Raw genomic sequence first — 14,503 nt, 5'->3', positions numbered from 1 at the left:
GTGGCGTTGTACATTATATTGAGACGGAGGGAGGCGCCAGAACTGCAGCTGATAGAATGTGCGCTGTAGCAGATACAACGATATTTCTTCAAAAGCAGATCGTGGAGACATTCAAAAATCGTCATATCGCACACCCCTAACTACCAAGTATAATCAATCTCACACACACAAACAAGCACAACGAAATCACTTCACACTATTAAGCGGCTGTGTTATGAACATGCAAAACTGTATCGCATGCGTGCTACAGTGGTAAATTTATTCATCTCACAGACCAGTTTTTTCGTAGCACGTGCGACATATATGTCGCACTGTACAGCCCTGATTTATCTATGGATTTTATCATTGTCATGCTGCCCCAGAGAATGATGGGAAATTGTTGCACAAATCAAATACACCAGCTAATTAAACAATATTAAATTTATTTAATATAAAAAAAAAAATAAAATAAAATATATATATATATGAAGTTTTTATATGCACAATTTATATATATTTTTTATTATTTATTTACCTAATACACCAGCTAATGACAATATATATATATATATATATACAATAATTATCTGTCAAGTTTGATCACTATTCTGTAATCATTATATATAATCATATATATATTTAAAATAAAATCTATAATTATGTATGTGGTGTGTGTGTGTATATGTATATATATATCATATCATATTATTTATTATATTATATAATACAATTTTATATAGTTTTATTATTCATCTGGCATAAAATCTATGTGGATGGAAGCTCAGCTAATGAAAAGATAATTATGCTCAATATCAATTTGCTTCTGCCATGATTCTTCAATTGACATGTCGCCAACTCTGAAAGTCTGGCCTCAAAGAAAAGGCAGAGTTTCCCACAGGTACGACATTGCAGTCGCGTTCCTCTCGTAAATACGATCATTCCAACATGACTCGAAGTCAGTGGTCCCATATGGAGGGGTGAAAAGTCTGGGGGTGTGAGGCCAGCTGGTCATTCATTCACACTTTCCTGCTGTGCGGTTTGACTGTAGGTCAACACTCGTCCCCCCGGAATGCTCCCTCAGGAATCCTCACGCTTCAGCCCGGCCCCTCTCGGCTCTCCAATCCCGCTGCGACTGCGACCCTCTGCTGCCCTGGCACTGGCCGAGGGGGAGGGGCCCGACCTGTCCGTCATCATGATGGACGGCCCTGCCGCATTTCTATAAACTTTAATAGGTCTTGTCAGCGCACGCCAAGCTGCTTGGCAGGTATGAAACACATGCCATTTGCCAGCATCCAGCATGACAGTGGGATTTATTAGATTTTCCCTCTCGCCCGCGGCCTGTGTGTGAGGACCTTCACATTCTCCAGGAAAAAGAAAAGCTTTTGTTAGGATGGTTTCTGTCAACCTGCCTGCAGTAATATAAATTCTGACTGCTTGAGAACGAGGCACGTCCTTCAAATATGGATGAAGCCAAACAAACTGGGAACTTCATGCAAAACAGGGTTACTGAAAGAACACGGAACAGTGCAGAGAAGCAAAGAATAACAAAGTTTGATTGTTTGCAATACATTAAGCCAGTGGTTCTCATATTTTTGGGCAATGCCCCACTTTTTAAGTACAATAACTAAAACTACTGAAAAAACAAGCATATTCACATGTATCCGTTTATGTGATATTTACAAATGAGAAAAAACAGAAGCCTACAATATTGGCAGTAAAATTAATTTTCTGTATTTACGTTCAGCTTTATATATTCTTTCTGATACATGATGGAATGGTTTTATTGGTAAAAACAATGAAAGCTGTATTTTCTTTTAGTTTTTACAGTTTGGTTAATGAAATTACATGATTCACTGAAAAAAAAAAATTCAAGTCAATCTTTATTGCCAGCAGAGCAACATTGTTCTGTAAATTTCTGTAATAATTTCTGTTATTTTAATTATATAAAAATGACTAAAACAATTAACATAAAAAATAAATAAAATGTTTTATATATTTTAAAAATAAATATTTTTTACAGTATTTTTTTAAATAATTGAAAAATAATTATATTTAGTAAAATAATAATAATTTCAAGAGCAGTATGAAAGGAATAGATAACTGAAAGCAAAACTCTTATCATTTCATAAGTCTTCTAATTACTTTGCATGAAATTTAAGTCATTATTCACGTAAAATATTGCCATCCCTGCATTCAGATCTGCATAATCAACACCAAAGAAGGTGGCTGAGAAACTCATTTGTTCTTATATAGTTGACAGGGTAGATTAAAATGTGTGAAAGCAAACAAGATTTGGGAACTAGGGAAGTCTCCAGAAACTTACAGATCCACTGTATTAACTAGGGGTGGGAATCACCAGAGGCCATTACAGTTTAATCTAGTCCACCTTAATTAAACGTAAACAGGTATGCACTGCTGTGCTACTACAGGTATTTTGAACAGTGCAACTTGAAATTGTACTAAAAAGTTGTGCAGACCCTTCAGCAAATGGGGAATTTGAAAGTAAATTACTGTTAAATTTAAATTAAATGAAATAAAACATGTAGTCTTACATCTAGGGATGCACAGGAATGAAAATTCTGGGCCGAAACAGAAACCGAAAATTCTGGATGCACTTGGCCGAAAACCGAAACCCGAAACCGAAAATGCTTTGTATTAAGAAATTTATATTAATATTGGTAACACTTTACAATAAGGTTCATTAACTACTTTAGTTAATGAATTAAGAATGAACAATAGTTCTTCAGCTGTAATAAATGTATTGTTCATTGTTCGTTCATGATAGTTAATACATTAACTAACATTAACTAATGGAACCTTATTGAAAAGTGTTACCTTAATATTAAATATCAATAAATATTTTTTATTCACTTCTATGTAACAATCAGATATAAGTTTTCTTTTTTTACTAATTATCCAAATAATGTATAGTTTTGAGCGGACTTTGCTTTTCCGATGAGCATGAGCGGTACACGAGCGGAACGCACATTCATAGATTGGAATATTGAGCGGAGCGTCAAACCGCGCAGTGACGAGGAGAGTGAAACATGCGCGCTGAACACTGCGGGGCTCGACGCGGCGCGCCATATATATTATTATTATTATTATATGTAGCTTATATTTTCAGTGCATCCCTACTTACATCCCCTCCTTGTTTACAAATCCAAACTAAGTCCGTACATTCGATTTAAACGCGGACGGGACTTTCCTGATAACTTTCCAAGATGCCGCCCTCATTATTTTACTAACTTACTGCATGCTGAAGGTGACCCAGCTGACCTCACCAGAAAAAAACTCAACACCACCATCTAGTGGATTGTAAAGAAATTGATTTTATTATTCTACCAAATAGTATAATAAAAGATCGATACTTGGCGATCCGTGTATCGATACAGTATTGCCGCGGAAAATATCGCGATACTATGCTGTATCGATTTTTTCCCCCACCCCTAGTATTAACCTACTGAGAGTTGTTATTTTACTAGAGGGACATAATTGACCAGCCCTAACGGAGCTGGTTACAGTTCATGCTAATGCAACCTTGCATGAAATGATTGCAGCCACCTAACAAACAGTCCTTTACAGGACAGAAAATTCTGGAAATCAACCCCAGGCTTCATAGGTGAAAGCTGGCATGTTTATTGTAGCTGTTGGGTAAACACAGAGAAAAACCTCACGGTGACTGGAAACAATTAGGCTATAGGACGCTGTTTATCATATAATTGCTAATGAGCACAATTTGAGAACCACATCTGCTTGCAGAGCTGAATGACATCAGAGTCGAAGCATCATCCATGAGCTATTTTACCAGAGAAACCTTTCAGTGAGAGAACTGATCATCAGATGTGACTCACTTTCAAAGGAAACACAATCCTCATTATAACAGCGTAACCTTCTCTTTACCTGCCTTTAAAAAAAGAGGAAGTATATTTGACACTCTAGCCCAGGCAGTTAAACGCTCAATATAATGACCGCAGTCACACAGGAGGCTGCTGCACCGTGAACTCTCTCACTTCATGGACAGCAGGGAACTCTGGGTGTTTGCACACCTACATGTAGATAGTTTCAGGGGATTGACAGCAGTTTGCTTAAGCGATCGGAGCCCCTTTAAAGTCCCCATGAAATCAAAATTAAAGTTTTTTGGGTGTTAGTATCAATATGTTAGTCTTAAGGTTATCTATAAGGCAGTGTGCTCCAAAACAGTGACAAAATTCGCATTTAGAAGATATAAGCATTCAAAGCTTGCAGTTCGTCACTTCCGCCAAAACGGCTCAACAATTTTTTTTTTTACGTCACATCGTACTTCAGCTTCTCATCAAACTTTCTGTCCAATCAAATGCTCTCTAGAATCCGAAGCGCCCGCCCCCTACACTATGTTAAAATGACGTCAACACATAGAGTAACGCTGCGTGTTTCTAAGCATTTCAGGGGACCTTTAAAGTGACAAGATCATGTCGGCATGTGGTTTTGCTTATACTGTATATTCTGAACACGATTTGGACACAATAGCCTTTATAGGACCATACTTAGGTTATGATGACTTATAAAAAAAAACATCAGAAGATCATTCGTGATTGCTTTTTTATTTACTGACCGTTTTGGTCTATACCAAACATAATCAGAGTACAACAGAGTATTTACATAAATGTAAATGTATATTATTAAAAATATAATTATTAATATAATATAAATCTAATGATAATACAACAAAAATGACAACAGGGTCTCTGTAATATTTAAATATTACATTGCATTGTTTAATAATGATAATTACTACAGTAGAATATTCCTGTTGACATTTTAAATTATTATATTATTATAATATACACACATTATTAATTATTATTTATATTTTTAAAATATATCTTTATCGTAATATATTCAATCATATGGTGATATATCTATATATAGAGATATGCATTATAATAATATAATTCTTAATATATTATTTAAATGTAAATAATGTAAATAATATTTAGAAATTACAAACAAAATATTCTACTTTGATACATTTACAGATTATATGATTATATCTAACAACAATAATTATTAAACATAATAAACAATGTAATATTTAAATATTATAAATATTACATTTTGTTGTATGTATGTGTGTGTGTGTGTTCATTTTTTCAAATAAATGTAATATATACAGTGTATATTACATTATAAAAATGTACACTGGGAATGAATAATGTATAAATGAATGATACCAGTAGATTAAAACTCATTCTCAGTTAATCTTTTGATGTTTATGTAATGAACATGATTATGAACAATCATAATTGCATTTGCATACAACTTAATTTTCATGGCTTCACGTAGTGTGTTCAGTTTTATCATATTACCTTTCAAGTAATAGAGGACTGAATGAGTAAACCAGGCGTGTAGAGGTTGGAGTAGCTGCAGCACCTGTTATCCCATGAGTCTCTAGTTCAAACACGCTCTCCAAAGCTCTCAGACTCTATCCACATCATCTACTCACTGCCCTGAACTTCACCTCTGTTACAATGTGGGCCTGAATGCAATTATAAAACACCTGCTTCCTGCTATATTTTTAAAATATATCTTTATCGTAATATATTCAATCATATGGTGATATATCTATATATAGAGATATGCATTATAATAATATAATTCTTAATATATTATTTAAATGTAAATAATGTAAATAATATTTAGAAATTACAAACAAAATATTCTACTTTGATACATTTACAGATTATATGATTATATCTAACAACAATAATTATTAAACATAATAAACAATGTAATATTTAAATATTATAAATATTACATTTTGTTGTATGTATGTGTGTGTGTGTGTTCATTTTTTCAAATAAATGTAATATATACAGTGTATATTACATTATAAAAATGTACACTGGGAATGAATAATGTATAAATGAATGATACCAGTAGATTAAAACTCATTCTCAGTTAATCTTTTGATGTTTATGTAATGAACATGATTATGAACAATCATAATTGCATTTGCATACAACTTAATTTTCATGGCTTCACGTAGTGTGTTCAGTTTTATCATATTACCTTTCAAGTAATAGAGGACTGAATGAGTAAACCAGGCGTGTAGAGGTTGGAGTAGCTGCAGCACCTGTTATCCCATGAGTCTCTAGTTCAAACACGCTCTCCAAAGCTCTCAGACTCTATCCACATCATCTACTCACTGCCCTGAACTTCACCTCTGTTACAATGTGGGCCTGAATGCAATGATAAAACACCTGCTTCCTGCTATACTGATTACAGTCCGTGCTCTTGTTTCTCATTATCTTCTATCTGGCCTGAGATGGGTCCTGCATGGGTCATCAAGTGACCGTGTGCTTGAACTGAATGGGTGCCATGAAAAACACGCATGTTACTTTACAAGAAACATGTATCTAAACAAGGCCTCCAATTTTCATAGTTGGCCAGAAAAGGCCGAGACGAGCGAAAGAACTTTGTATCATTGTATAGAAATGATAAAAGATACATGATAAAACTTATAAAAATAGAATCATTAATACAATATAAATCTAATGATAATATTACAATGACAAAAGAAAAAATCTATATAACATTGTTTAATAATTCTAATTATTATTAAATATAATGCTAACATTATGGATGTTGACATTTTAAAATATGAAATATTTAAGTATTATTTTAAATAATAATAATAATTATTATTATTATAAAACAATACAAATATAGAATTATAAATATATATTGTTTTTATAATATTGTCCTTATAATTATAATAATATAATTATTAATGTAATATACAAATATAATAATGGTAATATTTAAAACATATTTTGTTACAGTTGAGGTTTATACTATGCTATTACATCTAATAACAATAATTCTTAAACATAATAAACATCATGTAATCTTTAAATATTATAGAGTACAATATTTCAATTGTTTAATATATACAATGAATCATTATACAATTACTTTTTTATATGATAATTTAGAAAATAATATACAAATTTTTGTTGTATGATTATATAGAAAATAATTTAATATTAATCTAATTGTAATAATAATAAAAATTACAACAGGAATATTTAAAGATTATATTGCATTGTTTAATAACTCTAATTATTATTAAATATAATGTAGATATTATGGAGTAGAATATACCCGTTGACACATTATACAAGCAAAATACAGATAATATAAACATTCAAAAAAAAAATCTAATGATAATAATCTTAGAAATATTTAATAATATTAATAATATCTAATATTAAATAAAGATTATGTTATTATGTTTAATACCTGTTGGCAATAACATATGTCATTATATATATATCTCATTACACACACACACACAATTTTAAAAATGTATCTTTATATGAATATAATTAATATAAATATAAAAAACATAACGAACACCATCACAAAAAACATGCATTACTTCACAAGAAACATGCGTTTAAACAAGGCCTCCAATTTTCATAGTTGGACTGAAAAGGCTGAGACGAGCAATATTAAAATGACGTGTGAGCTATAGAGGACCGAAGCGCCTAATGTGGCACAAGTTGTTCTGAGTGTCCAATGCTCATGGGAAAGTCGGTTCTTCTACTCTGAAATCAGACTCTCTGACTTTATGACACAAGCTTCCTCTGTATTTTGTGCTTCCTAATTTCCTTTGATTACTTTAAGTCTGTCTCTGTCTCTCTGGCTGTCAGTGACCCCGTCTGCGAGAGGTGTGAAGCTAACTGCTTTCAGATGGGCTGCTGGTAGCGTCTGAAAGCTGAAAGGGAAGAGAGCGAGCGTGAGATACTCTGAGCCCCCTCTCAACATCCCTCTAGGGAGTGCACTCGATGGGCAGCTGAACCGGGCCCTTACTGAGCAGTTTTGCTTACTCAGTGCCTCCGTCTCCTCTATCCTTTTCCTGCTATGACAACAAAGCTTCCCATGGGGTAAATTGGAGATGAAGGCAGCGCCAGGCGGGCCTGCAGACTCACAGTCTGAATGCTGGTGCAGGTAAACCGATTATGATTATTGCATTAGGGCTGCCATTACACACTTCTCCTCTAAAGCAAACAGGTCCAGTTCAGTTAGTGCACATATTTCCTGACAAGCCTACCACTGTGGAGATATGTGGTGCCCTATGGGTAAAAGAAAAAGTTCATTCCTTTCCCATGTACATGTATGGGTCACACTAGCTGTTCATGTTTACTAGTCGATTAGTCATTCAGAAAAACATTACAGCCTATTTGGTTTTGCTACAATATTTTTTGCTGGTTAGAGTATCACATATTTATCTTAGCAACATGCTAATGTCAAGCTCTACTGAAATCATTTGAGGATGGATGCAATAAGCTGCTGCCTATGTAAAGTGTTCCAAATCGCTCACTTATGAGGTTCATTTAGATTTAGTGTACTGTTTAGTCAGCAAGGCAGAGCCAAAACGAGAGCGTATTTGATTTAGAAAGAGAAAGAGAAAGGAAAGGCCCTGAATGAAAGAAGATGAATAGAAAGAATAGCAGTGAAGATGAGAGATGGGAAGATAAAAGAAATGATTCTTCATCTGACACAGAGACAAGCGGATAAATGACACCTTACAGCTTCATTTGTCTTGTTTGTGTGTGTGCAGACAGTAAAGCGTTTGCTATTCTTCCCCTCCCACCCTCTGACTGGATTATGACCGTGTCAGCTGAACCTTGGTGGCTGGCCAGCACAAAGGGAGTGCTGCTAACTACACACCCTGACAAACATGTAGTCTGTGACACCCTAGACAAAAGCTGGGTGGGAGGAAAAAGGACGGGGCTTGACAAAACAGGGCCCAGGGCCAGTGAGACAGAGGTTCTGTTCACCTGATGGATCATCACTGTTAAATCAGCACGCAGAATTACTGGGCAAACATTAGGGTGTCATACACGTGTTCTTTGCACTCAAAGCCAGCTAGACGACACACAATGGTCCTTAAGATTCTTTTTGCCACACTGCCTTAAAAACATAAATTCATGGTGTGAGACAATGTAAAAAACTGTCCACCTGACTCAAAATTATGCCCAGCATAGACCAGCTGTTGCACAGGAATGCTTAAAATTGATTATTTAACTTATACAAATAATTAGAATGATTTTTCTTTAAAATTGTCTCCTAAAGAAATCTTTGTTTAATATAAAAAATAAGAACAAACTCCACTTTTCTATAAAAATAAATTATATATAAAATAAATGTTTTTATTTAAAATTATTATTTTTATTACTAAAATATGTGTGTGATTATATAATTTTTTACACATTTTATAAATTAAAAAATATTTTATTTTATATAATTTATTTTAAATATAATAATATATAAAATGTACAGGAAAGGAAAGTGTGGACGGGTTAAATTTGTAATTTCTGTTCCATAAAATGGCATCATTTGATAAAATCCCTTGCTTAAAACAATGGCAGGAATATATGTTTGTCCGAACAATGAAAGGGAGGAAATTGTTTGAAAATACTTCGAAGACAGTAATTCTTTTTCCAGTTCTGTTCAGTGCCACCAGTACTGCAGAAACGACACATTTCACATTTAAAAAAAAAAAATTTGTCTCAGGGCAAGTCAAATCTTTAATTAGAAAAAAATCATATGCTGACCATTGGAGGATGTTGTCATTTTGTAAAATCCCTTAATCTTTTCCTCCATTCATAAAGCCCTGTCCATCCCTGACTCACACTCCTCCAATCGGCTCTTACCTCGTTTCCAAGCAAAGCAGAAACACATGCTTCGGAGGCATCACAAATGGCGGTGAGGTCGTGACCCCCCTCCAGTGCGAGCACCAGCCGTCCGCCAGCCAGTCCCATCAGCTGCTTCGTCAGGTAGCCAAAACCTGCCAAAGGGGGAGACAGGAAATACAAGAGGGGGTTATAGAGCTCGCTCAGAAACCGGTGGCTGGCCTTTGATCAAAGAAACCAGAGATGAAGAAAAAATGGAGAGAAGGAGAGGAAGAAAATAAGACAGTATTACATCACATTCTCTCTGTTAAGGAGACGGCACTCTGGATTTACTGGGTCTAAATGTATAATACGAGGCAGGTTTAATTTTAATAAATGTGGCTTAGTATTTTGGCCACATCTTTTGATCTTTGTTTGAATATATGCATCCGACTATACCTCCCTTACCCAAAGTTCGTTGTGAAAGCAAAAGTACAGTATGTGGAAAATAATGTGTTTTTTGAACCTTAAACTGCATAAACACATTGCATTACACCAAATACACAAAATAATGTTCTTTTTAGCAACGTCATATGACCCCTTTAATTCTTCACTGGCCTGATATGGTCCAATGAGACATTCTTCATCACGTAAGAGAAGGTACCGTCCAGCTCAGCTCAACCATTGAGAACCTGCTACACACTTTGTGCGATGTATTAAATGCAACACAGACTGCACCAGAAGCGCAGCTCCTCTGAATAGTTATGTGCATAATGTGCTTGTGCACATCTTTCTTAAAGAAACAGTACTCCCAACATGGAAAATGTGTTATTTATGCATCCTTGTGTCGTTTTAAACTTGTATGCTGTTGTTCTGTATGGATGCACAAAAGGAGACATTTGGAGAATGTTTACACAGCTCTTTTCCACACAACAACATTTAATGGTGACCACATCTACTTTAAAAACTATCATAAAAATAGTCTGTATAACTTGTACACTGTATTTCAATTCTCTTTGTGGTCATAAGACAGATTTGTGTGAGAAAAAAAAAAGATTTAAATTTAAGGGTGTCAATGACGCCAAACTAGTCTAAAGCCGTTTTTTTTTAAAAATCATTCATATACTATTATAGTTTTGGTTAATGTTTTGAATTAGATTTGATTTTTATATTTTAAATGTTATTTTAAGTTTTAGCCATTTTTTTGTGTTTTTATAAGTTTTATTATTATTATTTTTATTTTTTTGCTACACACTTTGTGCGATGTATTAAATGCAACACAGACTGCACCAGAAGCGCAGCTCCTCTGAATAGTTATGTGCATAATGTGCTTGTGCACATCTTTCTTAAAGAAACAGTACTCCCAACATGGAAAATGTGTTATTTATGCATCCTTGTGTCGTTTTAAACTTGTATGCTGTTGTTCTGTATGGATGCACAAAAGGAGACATTTGGAGAATGTTTACACAGCTCTTTTCCACACAACAACATTTAATGGTGACCACATCTACTTTAAAAACTATCATAAAAATAGTCTGTATAACTTGTACACTGTATTTCAATTCTCTTTGTGGTCATAAGACAGATTTGTGTGAGAAAAAAAAAAGATTTAAATTTAAGGGTGTCAACGACGCCAAACTAGTCTAAAGCCGTTTTTTAAAAAAAATCATTCATATACTATTATAGTTTTGGTTAATGTTTTGAATTAGATTTGATTTTTATATTTTAAATTTTATTTTAAGTTTTAGCCATTTTGTTGTGTTTTTATAAGTTTTATTATTATTATTTTTTATTTTTTTTTAAATATATTTCCTTAGTTTTAGTTTATTTAATTTTACTTTAGTACTTCAAGTTAAACTAAAAATGTTGCCTTGGCAACTAGCTGAAATAAATTTTTTTTAAATATTTGATTTCAGTTAATGTTTATTTTATTTTAATTAAAGTTTTTTTTTAATGGTTTTAGATTTGGTTAACTAAAATAACCCTATCTTAAGGCCTCATATTTGAATCTGAAGCTGACATTTATGATCTCTGTTAGAGAGGAAGATTATTACAGAAAAACCAATGTGTTTCATTCCGTTTCTTACACAAAGCTATCATATGACTTCAAAAGACTTGAAATATGGCATGCAAATAACGTGGCCTATTTTTATGTTCTTTTTGTCCTTTTAAGAGCTCATATGACACATTTGGTCACTATAATCTATCACATTATACAAGACAAAAACAGCATAAGAAGTCTGGAATGACATGAGGGTGACTAAATAACATCAGAATTATTTAATGGGTGACTTATTCCTTTAAGATAAGCAGATAAATGAAAAACAAACGCCGTCACAGATCACTAAGCAATTCTTAGACCAGCAGATGGACTGAATCAGATTTAAAGTTACTTTTAGATGCAAGAATGGTGCGAATTTAGACCGGACAACCTGCCTTTCTTTAGTCTCTGGGCAAATGTTTTGAGTGAACAGTGTTTCTACTTTGCGTTTCCAGCACTGACATATGGACAGCTTTCACCAGGAGATGTAATCTAAAAAAGCCGGCCTCGTGATCCCTCTAACAGGATAAAAGCAGCCTTTTGGACCCCAACAACAAGTGCTATATAATCATTAAATGTTTGATTTAGAAACAAGCCCGGAATGCCATATTGATATTACGCACACATGGGAACAAAGAAGGAAAAACATTAGGTATCTGGAAGTATGAGAAAAGATGACTGGTACAATCCCTCCCTTCGGGGATGGGATTAAGCTTTGCACACAAGAGTGTGGTGTCTTGTTTTTGTGGCATTAGCACATGATAAATTTGACTGAAATGAAAGCTTTAGACATGAGAAACGAGCGAGAGAGAGAGAGGAGTGGGATAAAGGCAGACTTCCACGTCAGTGACTCATCTTTTGCTCCGAACCTCTTCATCCCACGAGAATCATTTTAAGTACAGGGGAGCACTTACATTTGGCCGTGAGCTTGTATCCTCCCAGAGGTGGCAGATGCCCCTCCACAGCGTCGAAGCCTGAAGAAACCAACACCACGTCTGGAGCGAACTCATTCGCAATTGGCATCACCACCGTCCTTGAAAAAGACAAAAACAAGAGCACATGAGTTCCTGAAAGAATAGTTCAGCCAAAAATGAAAGTTCCGTCATTGTTTATTCACCATCAGTTTTTCCAATCCTTTATTATTTACTTGGGTGGAGATATTTATAGGTAGTTCTTCCAAATATGGGCACTTTTGTCCCTCTGGACATGGAAAATAAAGCCTCTTAAAACAAACTTTTCACTAGTTTATTATTTCTAGTAACAGTGGATGCATGCATCACAGGAGAATTTGGTCATTTTTGTCAGTTATTTTTATGAAAAATTACAATTTCCATCATAGTGTCCACCATAACACATATTATGTATTGTGTTTAACAGAATTCTATGAAATGGCATTTTGAACAAATCTTTGCTATACTGAAAAAACTTAGTGGAGGATTTACTTTGAAACAATTTACATTCAGAAGTTGCTAGTAAATGTCACAAATAATTACAAAGAAATGGCAAGTAACATTGAATTAAATATGAAATTTTCAAGTAGAAAGACTGAAATGGCATTTTCTTGTAAAATGCATTCCAGTAATCATCGCTTCATTTACAACAACATTTTTTTTTTTTTTTATGGAGTGTAAGGCTAATTTTACAATTGTCTTCTAAATGCACACAAACGTTTCAAACTTCTTGCATAATTTGACAAAATTACAGCTTGACTGGAAATTTGCACAAAATCTTCTGTTCACAAGCATCTCATATTTTCATGTGCGAAAATTGCCAGAAATAATTTTCACACACAAAATATTAAAATGGTTTTAAAACATTCACTCTTTGTTTAGATTAGTTTTAAACATGCAAAACACATTTTTATTACGGATTTTCATGGTGTAAGATTCAAAGTCTACGTCTGTCTATAAAGTCTATAAAATAAAGGACAATGAGCAAAATGAGCAAAAATAAATTAAGAATGGTATGGCATAAAGTTTCCAAGACTACATTTTTTTTAAATACAACCTTCATATTACAAAATGAAAGTGCTGAAATCTGCTATTTTTAATAAAAGTTAACCCCTGGGACATAAAAGTAAAAAAACAAAACAAAATACAACAACAATAAATTAAATGTTCTAGCTCTTTTTCCCCATACAATAAAAGTGAATGTGACCAAGACATTTAAAGCATGATTATCAATGACTGATGACTTAATTTTCAGTTAAAGCTATTATATGACTTAAAATGACTTTAAAAATAGGGTAGAAGTCGTATGGACTACTTTTATGATGCCTTTATGGTATTTTCATTGGTCCTGGTAGGACCTGGTTACTATTTACTGACATTGTATCAAAGAGAGCGGAGTGAACATTTTGCAAATAGTCTTCTTTTGTGTTTCACAACAGAAAAAAAAAAAGTAATATGGGTTTGGAATGACTTAAGGCTGAGGAAATGATGACAATTTAAATTTTTGTGTGAACAATCCCTTAAAACATTCATGGCAAACAACCCAAAGAAGATGAAGCAGTGCTATTCTATGTTAAATATAGTCCAAACTCCCCGAAAACACCAGTTGCCATCATGGGAAGAGCAGAAACATTAAAATTCCAACTAGATTCAGCATTATTCATGGGACGAGTGCGGTTTTAACGGCCCATTCTGTGGTAAAGTCGTGATTCCTAAACCAAGATTGTCTGTTGCACAGACAGTCGTTGGACTCGCTGGCCTGGAGCTCAGCAGAGGTTATATGACAACATGACTGGGGTGTGTTCATGGCGTGAAAACTATCCCAGCCGTTCTGTCTGTAAGACGCGCGCACACACACGCGCACGCACACG

The 14,503-nt window shown here is 34.0% G+C and overlaps 1 protein-coding gene across 1 annotated transcript in view; it reads right to left on the bottom strand.

The window, feature by feature from the left end:
• Nucleotides 1-14,503, bottom strand: part of LOC107695959 (histone deacetylase 4-like) — a 171,885-nt gene that overhangs the window by 12,002 nt on the left and 145,380 nt on the right. Inside the window, exons 23-24 of the mRNA XM_016496081.1 lie at nt 12,597-12,715; nt 9,684-9,817 (exon numbers count right to left, since the gene is read on the bottom strand). Of these exons, the coding sequence (XP_016351567.1) occupies nt 9,684-9,817; nt 12,597-12,715 (253 nt within the window). The remainder of the gene's footprint in view (nt 1-9,683; nt 9,818-12,596; nt 12,716-14,503) is intronic.

The sequence above is a fragment of the Sinocyclocheilus anshuiensis genome, unplaced genomic scaffold, assembly GCF_001515605.1.
Source record: "Sinocyclocheilus anshuiensis isolate Anshui unplaced genomic scaffold, SAMN03320099.WGS_v1.1 scaffold698, whole genome shotgun sequence".
Classification (NCBI taxonomy): domain Eukaryota; kingdom Metazoa; phylum Chordata; class Actinopteri; order Cypriniformes; family Cyprinidae; genus Sinocyclocheilus; species Sinocyclocheilus anshuiensis.
This window is presented reverse-complemented; position numbering and strand designations above follow the sequence as displayed.